The sequence below is a fragment of the Falco punctatus genome (genome assembly GCF_963210335.1).
Source record: "Falco punctatus genome assembly, chromosome: 8".
Lineage (NCBI taxonomy): Eukaryota > Metazoa > Chordata > Aves > Falconiformes > Falconidae > Falco > Falco punctatus.
Window position 1 is genome coordinate 13,494,102 of NC_137588.1, and position 18,661 is coordinate 13,512,762.

The following is an 18,661-nucleotide window of genomic DNA, read 5'->3' on the forward strand; positions in this document are numbered from 1 at the left end:
ACCATGCCTGCAATTATAATGACAATCTGTAATACTGCAACACTGGTATTCTGTTGCTGGCTACAGCATTTCTGCTGTAGCATAAGAAATGCCCAGCTTTCACTTTAAGAACAAACAAAGAAAATCCAAAACAAAACAAAGAGATAAAAAAGTAACTACCATGAAGCAATACAGCTAAAGAAGTCCTGCAGGTTAATTAATTTCTTTGTTAGCTACAGAAATACACAAATCAAAGCTGCTCTGTGCTGATTTCCTAATGCATCGCAACCCACATAGGCTGTAAAGTGCAATCTGTGTCAGAAGCGCATTTAATCCTAGGATTGTCTCCAGCTAATAACAGAGCTACATATCAGAAAGACCAAAAATAATCCAACCCAGGCTGCCTGCTTCCATTAATCAGCAAGCTAAATGCATATCTGATACCACTACTTTTTCTAAGAGTTTGTTTGTGTATATATATGCATGCACGTGTGTATATATAAAGAAAGGCAGATGTAATCTTTAGGGGTTTTAGTTCTTAAATTTTGCACATTCACAGTGAATGAAGTTAAACATTTGAGGTAGCTACATATTTGTAGATATACCTCCTTCTCGAAAGGCAGGAAGACTATGGGAAAACGTCCTCTCTCTGGTTACAGTCTTGGTTTAAGGCACAGAATCCATGTGGGAGCAAGGTCATATGAAATAAAGCTTTCCACGTCAAAGCTGAAGATTAAAATCCTTCCTTTCTTCTGAAACATTTGAAGACAACACACACACTAACACTGAACAGTTACAGGGGAAAAAACAACAAAACTTTTTTTTATGATTACACTCCTACAAAATCTGAAATGAATCCTGAATTCATCTTTGCAGATCAAATTTACTGCTATTTATTTACTCAGCTCTTCGGCATAGTTCCTTTTCAAAGAACAGTTGTACTCCTACAGGTTTCAGTTAAATATTTTTTGCACTTTGAGTTCTAAGAGATGATTACATGGAAAGGCTGCATCTAGCACAAAAGGTTAAGTGTTCTTATTCCTGCCTTATACTCCATTATACTCTCCACCCTTAGTTGTGTATCTCCCGCCCTTCTCAAATTAGCTTCTTTAGCTTCCCTTTTATTCACATTGTTGCTTCTCTCTCCTCAAATTAGTCTGTATAAATTTAAAAATGAGATTAAGCTAACAAAATATGGTTTACAAACATGAAGAAGCCCTTTATCTCTACAGTCTATTAACACTGTAGTGTGTTGCAAGTATAACAATAATGGTTTTAAACATAGTCTTGTCAGAATTACTCTTTTCCCTTCTCTGATAAAACTAAAAATAGCTTCAGAAAGACTAATCATTTTTACTTTATTATGAAAATTGCTACATTACAGTCACTGTTCAAAACAGTATTTTGACATACGGTTTCTTTCCATATAGGTGCCAATACACAAGCCATGATTACTATTTCAAAAATATGATTAGCATTATCTATGGTAGTTTGACATAATTTAAGCTATTATAACATTCTATAATCCATTCCTCCCTCCCCCTTTTTTGAGTCAGTCATGGTAAAGAACAGCATCTACAATACCCAAGTTATGCACTAGTGTTATTGGTATGAAGTTAATCATAAACCACAGAAGAATACATACACACACAAATCCCCCAGGGAAATTACTTGTTCTCTACATGTTCAAAAATGCAACAAGGTTAGCATTTTCACTCTGACACCTAAGTTCACAGGCAAAAGTCCCAAACCTGATCCATTGTCAGCTTGTTCAAAAGCACGTCCCCATTCTCCTCTCACATGGGCTTCCAGAGAAAGCATCTGTCCTCTGACTTCAGGGCAATGAAATTGAACACTGCAGATTTCAAGTATTTAACTCAGTGCCATAATCTGAAGTGCTCAGTGCCTTTTATTTATTCCATAAACAGAAAGAATGGTGAACGCTTGTATATTTATAATTCCAGTAAACAGGGAAGTCCATAACAGTGTCATTATTTCCACAACAGCACGTTAATACTGCATTCAGCTATGCTGTTGAACACAGATGCCTCAAAACCTTTACAGCCAAACACACTATAGGTTACCCATTATAAATACTAACTTAGTTCTATTTTTTAAATAAACAAACATAATAGCTTAAATCAGGAAGACTGAATGGTTCTGTGGTGCAATTCATTCTCTTTAAGTATCTCTGTTGACAAACCAGGAATAATAAAAATAAACCCGCTGCTTTAGAAGCCATGCGGTCCAGACTTTCACATGTATTCTATGTAGATGCCATGCCTTTTTGCAGCATTGTTAATTTAAAAGGAGTAAACAATCTTTCTGTTAGAATAGGAAATCATTTCTTCTTGGCAAGTACTTGACAAACCAAGTCTCTAGCTTCGTCACCGTTTCATAGACAGCCTCTGACTACAGTTTTCCAATCTTAAAAACTGAAAGTTCAGAAGAAACAACTGAGTATTTTCATCTGTAACAACAGAACTGTAACAGAGTATTTTCTAAGTGCCATTTCAGGGATGAAAGTGGGTATTAGTGAAGTTCCACTGAGTAGATTATCCCACAGAGCCGGGTCGTAAATGACAGTCTAGGTAAGCTTTTCGTGTTGAATCTGGTAGTAACACGCCTGAATTAAAACAAAGTTCAGTTTAGCACACATACCAGTTCTCAGCAAGCTCATAAAGCATCACACACAAAAAGGCTGACTTTTTTCTACCCGAGAAAACAGAGGACTAGGCTTTCTACAAGCAGTGATGACACAATGACACTTAATACATGAGAATGTTCTGATATGTAAACTAGCAAAAAGAACAGGAGATTTTAAGTTACAAATTACGTCCAACTCCTAATGAAGCAAGGTAGCATAATCTGGGACTGAATACTTTCACAGCTCCCAGGTTTGCCAAGATGAAGAACGTGGTTTTGCTCACAAGTCTTTCTTTGCCCTTTGACAGAAGGGCCCAGGAAAGAAGATACTTTCTTACAGCACAAGGATACAGGAATTGTTTCAAAAGCACTCAGACTGAAAAGCAAAGGTTTCTATCACCTAGCTAAATAACCCTGACCTGCTGCTGATAGCTATTTACTCCTTGATGCTGGTTCAAATATCCATTGGGTCAGTCATGACCAGAAACATAATATAAATGTCTCTGACAACACTTGCACTCATAGCAAGTAAGATTCTACTAATACATAGTTAAAATTTATCAAAGAATCTAACTCGAACCTTCCCTTTTTACAGCACTATAAAAATGAGAGGTATGAATAAACCTCTGCATCCACTATTTCCAGTTTGCACAGACAGAAAATACAATCATGTTCATCTAGCAGCTCAGCTTACAATTTTTATTTAAGTTTCAGATTAACAGCCTCCCTCTAAAACAACCCCACAAAAAAGCTCCACGCGGCTAAACTGTCACAAGACCCATTTTTTGAACAGTTTTGAGGTGTCAGAACAACCTATTTCCATTATGGAGGTCCTAGTGTACACAATAGGATATTCATCAAAACATATTCTTTTCCTTTTTCCATATTTGAGGAGAATGTGAAATAGAATGTGGAGAACGACACAGTAATTTTACTTTTTTCCTTCAAAATTTAATTCGTGAAGCATCAGACTTAAACATTATTGAAATGGCTATCTCCGAAACAGCACTTCATTTAAATTTTTATAAAGGGAGTAAGTTGCAGGGGAGCAAGTTCAGGTGAGCATTCAGAACAGCTCAACAGCAACCAATATTACATTTGAATAAAGTACATTTGTACATTGCACTGTTTTATTAGCAGTACCTACAAATGCTAGGTTATTCTAAGCTCGAAGTTTCCATGTTCTTTCTAGCTAAAAAGCAAATAAAAATGTCAAAGGAGTTACAATCTAATGTGCATAGAAATGTCCTAATGTGATCATCATTGCCCAAAGGTGACTCATTTCGCAAGCAAACTTTTAATAACCCTGAATAACTTTCATACCTTCAAGGTAGTGAACATGATGCCTTGCTCCCCATGCTGCAGATAAGGATCCATCAGGTCTTCTATTAAGTGCACCTCTGATCCCAAATTCCTTATCCTGTCACAAAGGGGAGAGGGAAAGAAAAGGTGAACAAAAGATACCATAATAATGTTTTTTACTTTTTGCACATGATGTTATGCAAAGAACATGCTTTTCCCCCCACCTCATTCTCAAGTCACAGCCATTTGACAGTTAACTGTTCAAATTTTTTTCAGGCCAAAGCACACAGCCAAAATGGAAAATTAACAAAGTTACATAAAACTAGCAATTAGTCCTACAACAAGAAGCAGGACTGTTTAATACAGGTAAAAGTACTCACACTGCCTATGGCCAGCTTATGACTGCTGCTGCTCTTAGCGCATACCTGGCTCGTAGCACCACATAGAGAAAAACAGGAAATAAGTCATCCATGGACCACAGAAAATCTTCCTGAAGAGTCTCAAGTACATTCTGAGAGATCTCTTCGAAAGTCTGCTGGATTACCTTCAACTTGTCAGCTGGGGTAAATGTGGTACTATTTGGAGAAGAAAAGAAAAACAGGGTAACAGTAAGAAGTTACATATCTGCATCTAAATTAGGAAGATAATTTGATAGCTTAGCACGCCCCCATGCCCAAGAAGCTAAACTAGATCATCCATACCACAGCAGCCCTGGCTACCAAGGCTGTGTAGTACCCCAGGCTATAATTACTGGACCAAGGCACACTACCACAAGCCAGAGTTTTAAGACATTATAGCATAGTGGTAAAGGGGAAAAAAAATCATTTCTAAACCAGTTTCAATTTCTACTTAAATTCCAACAGCAGAATTCCTTATGTCAGCTAACAGACACAGAAAAGCTCTCCATGCACAGGTCATTTTGCCATAACTGTTAAACTCACATGCATACTTGATTAGACATCCTCACACTTTTGCTTCTGAACAGTGTCCTATGGACACATCTCTCCACTGCATTCCTGAGGCTATACTTCATTCCCCATTGGGAGAATTTGATAACATTTTTAGTAGGAACTCAAACTTCTTGGTGACCTCTCTTATGAATGTGAAAAAATAACACGTAAAGGATCACAATCAAGTAAGCTAGATACTACTATAGCAGGAACATTAAAACACTAGCAGGCAAATTTCAGACAATTACCTGATTTGCTGTAAACATTCAACCGCAGAGGCAAAGCAGGCATCTTTTGTATTTGAGGATACCTGTGTAATCATGAGAAGATTTATCACACAGGTGTAATCACCCCACTACTCAGCAGAAGAAGAAAAGCACAGTATCATTCAACACTGGCGTAAAAGCTCAGTTATGATCAACAAGTGCAGAGTCCAGCTGGAGGCTGGTATGTTACGTATGTTTTCTTGGTATGTTACGAGAAACAAGTTTGGGTACCTTCCAGGTCAAGTAAGATTAAGAATCATTATATCTTAACGGTTAACAATCAAGATGGAACTGTTAAAGACAGGAACAGTTGAAACCTAGAAAAGTCATAGCAGTCAATCACAGACTCTGGTTTGAAGCAAACATAAAAGAACAAATATAAACATTAGCTCTTAATAGCAACAGAGGCTAAGTCTTTCTGAATGGAACAGGTAGAGAAAGGATGCAAAAAGACCGAGAGGAATTCACAGAAATGAGGAAACTAGACAGAGGAGAGAAGCAGATACATGTCATCTTGGTCAAAAACATCCTGTTTAATTGAAGGAATGACCCAGCAAATAAGGTAAATGGCTGCAAAGAGCATCACACGCTGCCTAATTCAGAGAAGACACAAGCCACATAGTACTTCACAGCGGAGGGGCTCTGCTCTGTAACCCAAAAAAGACAAAAGTGTGAAGGATTCATGCAGCTGGTAAAAATTTGCCTAGTTCCTAAAAATACAGAAGATATGAAGTAACTCAAGAAATGTGTTACTGCTGCATTTTTTAACAGCGAAGTCTGAGTGGAGGTTTGCATCATGTTTTTTCAGGTATGAAAAACCTTTATGATTTGGGAAAAAGGGGACTTGTTTGCCTGGGAATCCATACACTCAGGGGTGGGGTTCAGCAGCAGCTTTGGTTTTTACTACAAACTTGTGACAATTTCTACCAAGGAGTATCACCTTGCCTGCCTGCAGCAACTACTACAATGAAAGCCACGCTTCCAATTATTACAGACTTCGCACAAACCACAGTTATAAAGAGGAAGGAGAGGACCTGAAGGCAGGAGTATCTAAATCACTGTAAGAAACTGAAAACTTTCAACAAAAGTATACTGATTCATGAACAGACATGATATTTCAAGTATACAGTTAACACTGAAACTGTTCAAAGTTATGATTATTAAACCACTCTTACTGGGAGCTCAGAGATTGAGTACTACACTACTACCATCTAAGACTAGTGTTCAACCACTTTCAGGCAAGATAATGATTAAGAATAAAAACCATGCAATTCTCCTAATCAGAAAGTATAAAATGATATAACTCTAAGTCAAGCAACTTGAAAATTTCTTTGGCTAGACTTTTACTTTCACTGCTGGAGACCAAGCAAATGTCTTCCTGAATTGGAATTCACTTCAGAGTAAGACAGTAAGTGATAAAGCTGAACCGACAGCTTTTGCAAGAAATCACTAGTGTAGCCTTTAAGTAGCAGGCAAAATGTAAGGAAACAAGATAGCACAGCATCTCTTAAGCAAAAAGCCTGGTCAAAAATTCTTTGACTGCTTCTTCATGATCTCAGGTTTCTTGGAAGTAGTACTGGGCAAACCACACTAAGTCAAGGCTGAATGAACATACCTTTCTACTCTCTCCAAGGATGGATACAGTTCCTGGCCAAAATTTCCTGCAAGAAACCCAACACACTGAATTAAGAAAGCATAGTCTTATAGCATTTTTCATGTTATGCCAATTAAGTTATCGTGTTCTTCTATGAGATACAACAGCTCTTCCTACAGGATCAACTACATCTAGCACCAACAGCTGGAAAATAGCCTAGTTTAAAATGCCGCACTCTGGTTTTGTAGCAATGCCAATCTTTTTTTCTTCTCCACCTCCAACTTCCAATCACTCTCAACCATACTAATTAGCTTGAAGATATGTTTAGATGAATTCTCAATCAAATAAAACTACTTAGGAAATAGTGGGGGGTTAGTTTTATCTAATTTTAGCTTTATCTAATTACATGCCATAATCTTTTTCTAAGTTCAGTCTTGTTGAATCATACTCACACTTGCACTCCCAGAAAACTTAGAAGAGCCATATCAGTTTGTTTGTTTAGACGTAAAACACATTCCCAGTAAATATCTTCCTCGCGCTCGTTGTCTAAGGCGTACAACATAAACAGAGGAGGATAGAGCCGTGGCAGTAACACAGGGAGCAGCAAGCCAAAACTGGTTACCACATAACTATAAAAAAGCCAAAAACAAAACAACAGAGGACAGTTTGAAGACAAAGGCGTTTTAAAAACGTAAGTATCTTTAGAAATTGAGTGAAAAAATTGTTGGAACAAGTTTTTAATTAATATAAGCCTATTCTATGAGGGATAGTAGTAACAAAACTAGTACAAATCCATCAAATAGTAGCTGTGCTAAGAAATACTTAGAAGTAATTTCCCTTTACAGTGCACATACAGGTGGGTTTGGGGTGGGGGGAGTGGTTGTGGTGCAGGTTTTTTTGTGGTTTGTGAGTTTTAAAGAGAACACTGGCTTTCTTCCTTGTGTAACATAAAAGCTGAATACTGTACTATATTCTAGCTCAGGTTTTACATGTATCCTCAGGCTAACCATTTAGCCCCAATTCTGAGCCGCTCTGCTGACAGCTGAACCCTACCTTCAAAGCACAAGCTAGAAAATAAGCTAAAACCCATTAAGTTATCTGACCTAGCTCCACACACTCACACTTCAGGCTTTGTCAAGTCAGCAGTTGCTTGGCACCAAGCTGTAATCCCAACAGGGAAAGCTGAACTCAAGGTGCCTACTAATACCACCTGCACAGGTCACTGGAGCCTTTCTCAGAAGACTATCTCTACTGCTCCCTCTTCCTTGTCTGACCATACCTGAGTCTGCTGTGGACAGCACAACAATGGACACAGGGTGAGCTTCATGTGACTGGCTATTTGTGATACAGTGTATGCGCACTGGACCTGCATTACCCCCAAGGCTCATATCCCAAATAGTTATCTGAAGCCCAGATCCAAGCCTGAACTTGTTTACACACAACAAACAAAACAAGTTTGGGCTTAAGTAAAAAACCATTGCGTGGATGAAATGCTTATTAAAACCATCATGAGGAAGTTTGCTCATCAGAATCTGTCATCACAAACAAAAGGAAAAAAAGTCTGCTTATATCCATCAGTTGAGATAATAAATGCACCATGTTCCTATCTTTCTTCCCCCATCCAAGGAAAAACTGCAAGCAGAAATAAAATGAGGCCTTCATTAGTTCATTTATTTTTCTTTTATGTACCCTGGTTCAGGAGATTCCGATCTGGAGTCAGATTTCCCACTGCAAAACGATCGCCTCCCTTTCGTCTCTGTTGCCAGAAATGGAATTGTGCTGCCCTCTTCCGGAAGATCAGGAAACAAGAACCTAAATGGCAATACACACAACAACGTACGATTTAACTTCAAGAAGTTTCCCAAAATTACAGCATTAGAAGGCAACCGAAGAGAAAAGTCAGCTCAAATAACACACTGTGGACTAAGACAGCACAGCTAACAGACCTACAATACCACCTACCTGAAGGAAAACTTAGGGAGGTCACCCCTCCAGTGCCAAAGGTACCTTTCTGACCTTGACATCACTTCCCTCCAGACAAGGGTTCTAATAATTCATTATTTGGAGTATTTCTGCTTTCATATTGGCAGGACCCAATTAAAGCTATAATTGCTCTCAAGAATTTAAGCAAACACTTCATAGGAACATTGCTCATCCATGTTGGTAAGAACTTTAATGAAATACACTGAGAGTCCCCATACTCACTATTCTTAGAAACCCTTTGAACACTCTTTTCACAGCGTGGATATCCGGAGGCATTAAAGTGGAAATCCACATTCAAGACACTTCTTACAGCCACATTTTGAAGTACAGTGTAGAATGTAATACACTGTGGTGAAGATTTTAATTTTCGTATTTTGAACAGAATATTCAAGGTTAAGGAAACATAAGCAACCCCCAAAAGAGAGTAAAGATACTGGCACACTTGGACTGCATCAACACTACTTATTTTTAATTAATTCAGCAGTAGTCTGACTTGAAAATTAAGAGTCTCATTACCTAACCAATTGGAAGATGCGTTTGAGGTAGGACTTTATCTCTCTCACAGCCTCCTGCAGTAATCGTCGATTAGCTCCTACTCCAACATAGGTCATTCTGTAGACAGCTACTAGTGTTTCCACCAGCTTGCCCAATGGATGGAGAGGAGTATCACAAGCCTGAGATGAAAGATATTAATTAGCCAGTCAGGTAGGTCAATGTCAGACAAGTTAAAGAAAGAGAAATGGAATTCAAGAGGCATGGGTCAGAGATCCAACAACAGGCTTTGGGGAAAAAAAAAAAAAAAAAAAAAAAAAATCAAACCCCAAATGTACAAATATATTAAAAATAAGCTGTATTTAACAAATGGCCATTTGGATTATAAAATGTATGTATTAGCTGAATACAGCTCACAGAAGACTCAAGGCAGTACAAGAACTTGTGCTACTGCTTGGAATAGTCTAACATGCAATAATGAGAAAGCGTTTCAAGATGCTTTGCTGGGATCCAACATATAAGAATTAAAACAGTATGGTATGAAATTATTTTAGTCTTAGTTGTGGATTTTAACTCAATGCGTCAGGAAGTTATCAGCAAACATGAATGAATACATCACGGATTACAAGAGTACAAATATGGGAAGAATTACCGAAAGCTATTACAAATGAGCTTGACGTCACGCCTTACCAACAAACTATGTGAGCATTTGAGAGTCACAATACCTTTATCAAATATTTTTTTATATTTTCATATTTTTCCAGAGTGAAGGCACCAATGTGTTGTGGAATGAACTCCAAACTTTCCAGTGTCTGAGTGTGTGAGCGGCTCAATAATTCTGGGCTGCAGTTATAAAAAGGACAAAGACATCGTACAAATTATTTCAGAGACATACAGTAAGGCAAAAAACCCTGAAGCTAACAACTGAACTCATTGTAAACATCAGTATGTCCCTGAAAGGGTTTTTTTTGCAGAGTATTGAGAGTTTGATTTTGTTTAGCATTTGTTATTGTTTTAACTGAACTTTTACAGTTAGAGATTCTAATCTAGAGCAGAGTGTGCTTCCAGTTTCTTTCTTAAGACTTTCTTTGTCTTGCTGACTACATTCTCCAGAAACCAACCTGTCTTTGTGTTGTCGTCGGTTGGTGGTCAGGGCCACCGCAATGTTGTCCCAAGCTTTCCATCTGTCCCCCTGGCCCGGACTCTCACAACCAAGCTGGTTCCAGCATTCTTCAAATACTGCTTTCCATTTCTCATCAGGAGGCACTGCCAGGATCCCAAGTTTCCGCCTAATAAAATGATCAGTTACTCTGTTTAAATCAAACAGTCTTAAAACAACACAATTAACTATGAAAACCATATACAGCTAACGTCAATCTAATATCTCATGCTATTGTACCAAAAGGCGATACACTGAACAGTCTCTACCGTGTAAGTTTACCACTAAGAACGAACCTAGAATCTACTGTTTAATTGCTGTGTTGACTTTCAACACCTTTTAAACAGAACATACAAATACTGCTCCTTATTTTTTTTCCTTGCTAACTAACATACATTAATCCATGTAACATATTACAATGTTCCAGACTAAAGGTGGTTTTAATACCTGTATGTGGGAACAACTACAAACCTTATTATATTAGACAAGTCATACTCTTTCTTGTCGTCTTCCAGGAAATGGTTTGCTTAAACATGAAAGGGACTGATTTCCAAGGAAACAGGACATACTGCACTTGACTGGGCCTATTTTCACACTGGTATTCATTCAGAAGACTCAGGACACATTCATGTAGCACGGACACAGTACAAGTATGTCCCAAATATCTCACTATCCTGGAATGTACAAACAGCATGGCTGCACAGATAAATATCAAGGATGGATATGTGGCTTCTGCTCCTAAAGCAGTACCTACATACGGTGTTGCATGACATGTTAGGGATTTGCTGGTAGAAAGCAAAACCAGCTCAGGCATCTTTTCACTCAGAGGCATTGCTCAGGGATGCCCTATAACCAGAAGAAAACTGAAAATGCAGTTCTATAGATATAGATCTCAGATATACAATGAAATTTAGGGCTTTGGAAAGCTTTTGTAAAGCAAACAAATGCTTTCAGGGTTAACAGTTCTATCTTTATTTAAAACAAGTATCAGAGATCGTCAGACCTTTCATTAATATTTTTCCCACCATGTTTGAGATGAGAACTAACAACACTGGTATTTCCCCATGCTTCCACAGTTTCACAAAGCAGAAAAAGTAGCCTCTAAGCCTTTTCACAAATTATACCAGAAGATTTTTCAGCTTCAAGACTCTGAAAAGGGCAGGTGAAACCCTTATTTCACAAGCAGTCTTCACAAATATGTACATACATTTATTCATAGACTCCCTACTGGGGTAAAAAGCAGACAGCTGCTAAGGTTGCAAGTGTTCAGTTCAGCAGGGAGGCCTGCTTAACTTTGCATCCTGTTGTAGGTGTCAGCACTGTCAAAAGAAATTACCAGTGAATGCTTCAGAAAGCATACTGAGAAGTAATCTACGTAAAAACGTTAAGAGTGGAGTTTCCCATTTTAATCTGAAATTCTATAGTATGGTACAACAATTACTACTATTGTAGACCAGTACATAGTGCTACCAAATACTGAAATGTCACTAATAGCTCTTTTAATTTACTTAAGTTTCTTTTACTCAAGGATATCTCAGTTATGACTTAAATAAAAATGTGTTTCCCCAAGATAATTAAGCAAACTGACCTAATGCATCTGCTGTAAATAGGGTTACATGGATACTTTTCAAAATTATCTTTGCCAAGATGTTAAAATGCTCTTTTGCAGATCAGCAGATCTTTCTACTACTCTCCTATGCATTGTTTGGAAAAGGTGCGGTAACTAGCTAATTCTGTCCAAATACATCACCATTGGCATTATTAAATGTCATACTAAATGAATTAATTTACCAACAGAATAACTGGCAGAAGAGAGGCTTGTGATTGACTTAATCACTCAAATGTAACTTAGTCTTTTCTCAGTACCTCAAAAGTCATCAGCAGCTACGAACTCAGGTTCTAACAGTCAGTCGAAATATAAATAAAAAAACCTCTGAGACTGCTATAGGACAGTAGCAGCATGTTGGCTATCCTGAAATTTCATACTGTTATTTGTGCATTCAAGTCGTAATTAAAGCAAGAACAGCTATTAAGATTTTTATTTTATTTTACTTCCTAAGCAGGAGGGAAGAGGAATGAAAAAGCAAAAATGTTTTCATAATCTGTTTCTTTGGGAAAAAAAAATTAATTGGCCTTTGAAGAAAGACAATAGTTATATTCCAAACTACTACTGAACAATGTGAGAAGTTATTTCTTATTCAACACTCACAATGCTTTAGGTTTGTCCTTCTCATTCTCGTACAAGCTAGGTTTGAAGTAGGTTCCTGTGATTTTTATCCCAGACCCCCATTCTCCACTGAAGAGACCTTCAATATAATCTCCATTTGGCAAGGTCAGTGTTCCCTTGAGAGAAGATAGTAAAAAATTTAACTGAAATCCATTTGGAACCAAATGACAAGGAAAGAGACTTTTTTTGGTTTAGACGGTAACAGTTTACAAGTGACAACTGTAAGACCAACCTTTCCACTCAGAGTCCAGTTGTCTGAAAATTCCCCCTCATAGACTGTATCATCCTCAGAAAGCAGAATTCCAGTCCCCTATAAAGAGAATTATGAAGAACCCAAACTAGTGACTACAACAGAAGGCCAGGCCACAGATCAATATTACACTGAAAAACCTGTCACTAATTCTTAGCAAATAACTTTTTAAAAGCAGCTTCTGAAGTAGCCCTAAGTAAAACGGAGCAGGGATTATAAAGACAGTTTAAAAAGCCAGGACAATAGAAGATTAGAAGAACAAAAGGTCTATACAGCCTAACAGAGTCATCTACCCTAGAAAGCTACCACACTTAGAGGAAAAGCTGCTATAGCACAAAGTCCAGTGTTCAACTCACCATCATTTTGTTGGTGCTGAAAGCTCCTTCATAATATAGTCCAAACTGAGTAACCACAACACCATTGCCTTGGCAAAGATCATCTTGCCACATTCCCATATACTTTTCTCCTCTGAAGAAAAATGAAGTAGAAGAATACAGTTTAAGTAATATATTTATATCTTTTCTTTGGCTTTATTGCGATAATTGACCATTACAGAAATCTTTAGAAGAGAGTCATACAGCACTTGCTCCAGGTCTGTCAACCTGGTTTCACTAGTGCCGTCAAAATGAAACTCTTTTTTGATAGAAATAAACTATCATGAACTTCCTTTCACAATTCACATTACAAATTGGCCACATCCAAGCAAGCCGTTCCTGATTATCTGAAACGGTGCTGAAACCACATTAAGCCCAATCCTATCCAACGGAACCTAAGCAGAAGCTACAGCACACAAGAAAAAGGGAAACGTGTTAGCTGATCCAGATCAGCTTTATCTAAGATTTAAGTTGCCTACGAAAGGCGACATTCAGCTTCCTCAGGCATCTACCTGATGTATTTAACAGTTATTTAGAAAAGATGCAAGAAGCTTGTTTTAGCAATTGGTTTTTTTTCCCAAAGCCTTCGATTTCTTTACTCAAACTCAGACGACTCAAATTGAGAGGATAATAAATGAAAGAAACCAAGCTGTTCTACTTGGGGGATAGCAGGGACACCTACGAAGTTGTATGTAACATTTTCAAAAATATCAGAGTGCAAAAAATATAAGGCAATAGATCACACTGTAGAAAGTTTCTGATTTAGAGCCTAACAAAAGTTTGTACCATAAAAAACGTATTATTCAAGACTGCTCACAAGTGAGCATCAGACTCTTTCAGATTACTATTTAAAATATTCTTTTGTTAATGTAAGCCCACAGAGGTCAGGCTAGTATTTGAAACCAGGTGCAAGTCCCAAACATTCTGAAACAATCTTTTTCCAGTTCTGAAAGAGAATTATGTTTTCACCATATAAGTAATTTTTAAAAAATTGATTTGCCAAGGGACTTTTTTGTTTGCTTTTAGAGGGAAACTAGCGACTGATTTAATAGAACTCTGCTTATTACCAAGCATTTTCCTTTTAGTACACAGGAAAAATTATGGTCATAGTAAAGCAAGCCCAGCCATTAATGCAAATTCAGGGGTCTCTTCCACCTGATTGGACCCATAACCTAGCAGGATGCTGGTCTGATTCATCACACCAGCTACAGGGGTCTCTGTTGGGCGAAGGCTTCTTGAAGAGACAGATGCAGCATACTTAGTTACCAGGATGGAAACGTAACTGAGGAGAAGTCCCACTTGCTCAAATGGCTGGTTTGCAATAATGACAGCAAGTTATAAAGAGTGCCTGCAGCTATTCTTTATTTGTCTGGGCTGAACAACAAGCAGTGAAGAAAATTAATCCTTAGGTCACAAACACATGCACATTGCCTTCCCGGGGACCAGAAAGAAAACTACCGTGAGGACAGCCCACTCAAATATGAGTAACCTCAGAACTGACAGCAAATGCCACATACTTCCCCCACCATGAACTGCCACTGCATTTACAAATTCTGGAGGTGAGAGATTCTGCGAGGAAACCTGCCATCTCTTCAGTTTGTCCTAGGTAAATGAACGACTGAAGTATGTGAAAGCATTTTAACGCTAGAGTGTAAGAACAACCACTACCACTGAATAAGACTAGATGCAGAACTAACATCAGGAAATACCTAGACACGCTACAATAGCTCATTTTTGGAAAGATACCCACATACACAGTCCCCCCACCACACTTTACCTCCAGACTTTTTACTTTTAAGTTGGCTTTCAGTTAAGCTGAGAGCTCAAGAGAAGTGGTTTCATCACAAGCTCACTTTTCAGGGGAAAAAGAAAAAGCATTAAATTGGTGACTGAAAAAGCAAACTATACTGTCAGCACTCAGAATTTAATTCAGTGCAATTCTGTTTGCAAGACCATCATTTCACTAATCTGCTCCGAGAGAAAACATCTTCCCTCCGCTGCACTGACAGAAAGTGTCAATGAAAAACCTGAGCACAAACTGAAATTTACCTGAAGTTCTGTATATCCTATCACTGAACAACCCAGTCTTGTAGGCCTGAGATGAAAGAATACTTCTCACGTGACATTCATAAAATTTTCAGCACTCACATAAGATGCCTCACAACAAGACACCATATTCAGTGCTAGTTTTCAGACAAGAGTATAATAGGAAAGCAAGGCAGAAAAAAAATCAAAACCCCCCCCCCATTTAGTCCCGAAGCAACAACAAAAAGCAGTCTCTAGAACCAATTCCTTAGATCAACCCAGAAAACCTAGTATAAAAAAGGGAAAGGAAAAAAGAAAGAAAAAAAGAATAATAAAAAAAAAAAGACATGCACTACTATTGCTACTAACAGATCAAATCCTTTCCTCCTCTTTTACCAATTGTACATCATACTAGTGTTTTAAGGATTCGTGGAACTGAAGCATTACCTTGTGATATCATCAAAAACTCCATAACCACTCTTCTTATCCATTGTCCACTGACCAATGAACATACTAGGAGAGGAAGAGGTCAGCTTCCCACTGCGTAGCAGTCCATGCCCATGACGCATGTTATCCTGAAAACACCCTTCATATACCTCACCAGTAGCATAGCTATAATGAAAAAGAGAAAAAAACTCCTATAATGTGGTTTGGGTTTTTTTGGTTGTATTTTGGGTTTTTTGGTTGTATTTTGTTGGGTGGTGGTTCGTTTTTTGGTTGTTTTTTTCTCCAGAACATCCCAACCATCTCCTTTTCCTTCTAGGAATTACATTACAGCCACACCAAGCAGGAACTACAGTAGAAGTATATTTGGGATTAAAATGAGCTTTTAATACAAGCCTTCTGATGCTTTGTTGTTTTAAAGCCACTCTCCCCCCAACAAGCAAGGCCATTAGAGGTCATATTTATCTCTCAGAAGAAAGAATCCTCTGTTACTGAAAGGTGGTAGCAACATTAGTATAGATATTGGTAACAGAGCACTGTACAAGTATGCACTGTGAGCAACCTACCAAGAGCAAAGCAGAAAATAAACCAAGCTAACTATCACAAGTCTGAAAAATAACAAGAAAGCTACATAGCACGCCTTGGTAAGCGGTGTGTCAGAGCATCAGCCCTGCTCGCCCTTCTGCAATGACAGCAACACAGGTGCTACACGTTACCTGTAGACTCCGTGCCCACACATTTTGCCTTCCTTCCAGTACCCCACGTAATGGTCATCCTTATTCAATGCTTTGTTTGGCACTCTGTATTCACCATACCTGTCAATGCACAGAAGGAACACAAGCAGCTGTAATGCCAACACATTCCATTTAAAACAGTGGCAGATACATTTCACAGACCCATCCATAAAGCAGAATGCTCTACATAGTTTTTAGTGCATCTCTTCAACTACAGTAGTTACAGGAAGTTTTTTAATTACTATTAATTTTTTTCAAGAGAAAGCAGGATATTCCAGCATCACTAGGTCAATTTAGGCTGTAATGGTTTTCTTCTGTTTGATTGTGGCACACTAAGTGCTCTCCCCCTCTACCACACCGCAGCATTTTTCTCTGCTTTCTGAAGGCCACAAGTCTTCTCACATCCTAAGACTGCTTCTACCTTTGCCTTCTTCAGGTCTTGATAACTCAAGCACACCTTTATTCCAGGGAAAGATGAGAACATATATTGCCACAGATAGTATTTAAAAAAAAAAAGTTAGCTTCCAATTATGCTCAGTGGCACAAAATTGTGCACAATTTCAGTATGCCTGAAAAGAATGATACACACAACTTATTCATTGGTTTCCACCTTCTGAGGAGATTAAAATCCAGCCATAAATGTTCTCCTGAGAGCATGCCTACCCCAACAAGACGTTACTATTGTTAAGTGTTGAGACTATAGCATGCAATTACAGCTAAATACCCATACACTGATTTCTCGTGGGGACTTGTTTGCAGTATTTCCATCTTCAATAACCCTAAAATCATCAAAGTTAGTTACACTTAGTATAAATTACAAAGAACCAAGGCTCTAACCTGGTTTTATAGTTCAATACTACACCAATAGCTAAGGCACATTTTAAAAAGCTGTCTCCAGCTAGACCACATTTCAGTTTCCCTTTCAACTCAATACTTTGAAAATACATCTGGAAGCCAATAGCACTACTCACACATTTTTATCCTGCCCAGTACAGACATGTCTGCTCACAAGATTCATTAAAAAATGCCTCTGGAAAGAAGTTAACCTCTTAACCTCAAGAGTGCCCTAAGCAGATTTGTAGCAATGAAATCCATAGGTTAATTCAAAGCTGTGTAATAAATTAAGTTACTTTTGAGTGGTCTTATTTGTTCACCTCGGAACTTGATAATGTTTAGAACTTCTGTTTATCCTATTTTCGAACTCCTCTGTACTAGTCATCTTAATCATCAGGATCACATACTCCCTTTAGTTTTTTCATCACCCAGATCCTGAAGTCTCAATTCAAGATTCTTGTTATCTCCTTCCTGAATTATTAAACCCTTGCTCTACCAGAAATACAGCATGAAAAACATTAGAGAAGATACATCACTACACTGTATGAAAGACACTGCATTTTCTAGCAAGATAAAAATCCACCAGAACTCTTGAAAAAAACATTGCAACACAAAAAGTTAATATATACATATATGAAAAAATACATATGTTGTGCTATACAACACAAAATCCACCGCAGACTTTTCAGTTGGCTTCCTCTGCTTCAGAGCAAGGTCTTAATCACATAATTGCGGAGTCTGTTGTAAAGGTAACTACCATATCTCTGGATAAATGGGAGATTATATATCAAGATAGGCTTATATTAGCAAGATATATCTATAAGTCAGGAAGATTCACTGCAAAACCTTTCATTAAAAAGCTTTTGTTATCACCTCCTAAAACAAAAGCTATTTCTTGCCCTCTGGCTCCACAAATAGTGAGAGGATCTTACCCATCTTCCAGCCCAGTCCGGAAAGTCCCAGAATACATTCTCCCATCTGCCCACTTTAGGATCCCTCTGGAAAAAATGCAAAGCCATACACGTGGGTAAGACAATCAGTTCACACTTCCCACATGACTCTTATGAGTGAGCCTACTTACTAATACAGCAACCACCTCATTTTGTTTTCAGCTGTTACATTGAAATGCTTTTACCTGCCATGGGGTTTCCCTGAAAGCCATCTCCCATCATAGACAGCATCCTTAAATCGAGGGTCCTTATAGAAGGTGTATTTGGCACTGCGAGAAATAGGAGGTTCCTGTCTTGGCACATTCCCACCAGCTCCATATAGAATTAAGTCAGAAGTCCCTTTAAGAGCCTGATCCACCGCTTGGCTTATTGCCCTCAGCCACTTGGTCTGAAACAGAAAGTGTCTCATCACAGAATTTAGCTAACACCTTTGCATTTACAGCAACTACAAT

General features: G+C 38.1%; 1 protein-coding gene across 3 annotated transcripts in view; it reads right to left on the reverse strand.

The window, feature by feature from the left end:
* Positions 1–1,312: 1,312 nt before the first annotated feature.
* ALS2 (alsin Rho guanine nucleotide exchange factor ALS2) overlaps positions 1,313–18,661 on the reverse strand; it is a 43,535-nt gene continuing 26,186 nt past the window's right edge. For all 3 annotated transcript variants that reach the window (XM_080400117.1, XM_080400119.1, XM_080400118.1), the window contains exons 18-34: positions 18,395–18,597; positions 18,192–18,257; positions 16,408–16,506; positions 15,695–15,859; positions 13,205–13,316; positions 12,831–12,908; positions 12,581–12,714; positions 10,334–10,501; positions 9,938–10,055; positions 9,237–9,394; positions 8,427–8,549; positions 7,190–7,366; positions 6,759–6,804; positions 5,126–5,187; positions 4,353–4,502; positions 3,949–4,045; positions 1,313–2,605 (exon numbers count right to left, since the gene is read on the reverse strand). In XM_080400117.1, coding sequence (XP_080256243.1) covers positions 2,567–2,605; positions 3,949–4,045; positions 4,353–4,502; positions 5,126–5,187; positions 6,759–6,804; positions 7,190–7,366; positions 8,427–8,549; positions 9,237–9,394; positions 9,938–10,055; positions 10,334–10,501; positions 12,581–12,714; positions 12,831–12,908; positions 13,205–13,316; positions 15,695–15,859; positions 16,408–16,506; positions 18,192–18,257; positions 18,395–18,597 — 1,995 coding nt within the window. In that variant the 3' untranslated portion in view covers positions 1,313–2,566. The remainder of the gene's footprint in view (positions 2,606–3,948; positions 4,046–4,352; positions 4,503–5,125; positions 5,188–6,758; positions 6,805–7,189; positions 7,367–8,426; positions 8,550–9,236; positions 9,395–9,937; positions 10,056–10,333; positions 10,502–12,580; positions 12,715–12,830; positions 12,909–13,204; positions 13,317–15,694; positions 15,860–16,407; positions 16,507–18,191; positions 18,258–18,394; positions 18,598–18,661) is intronic.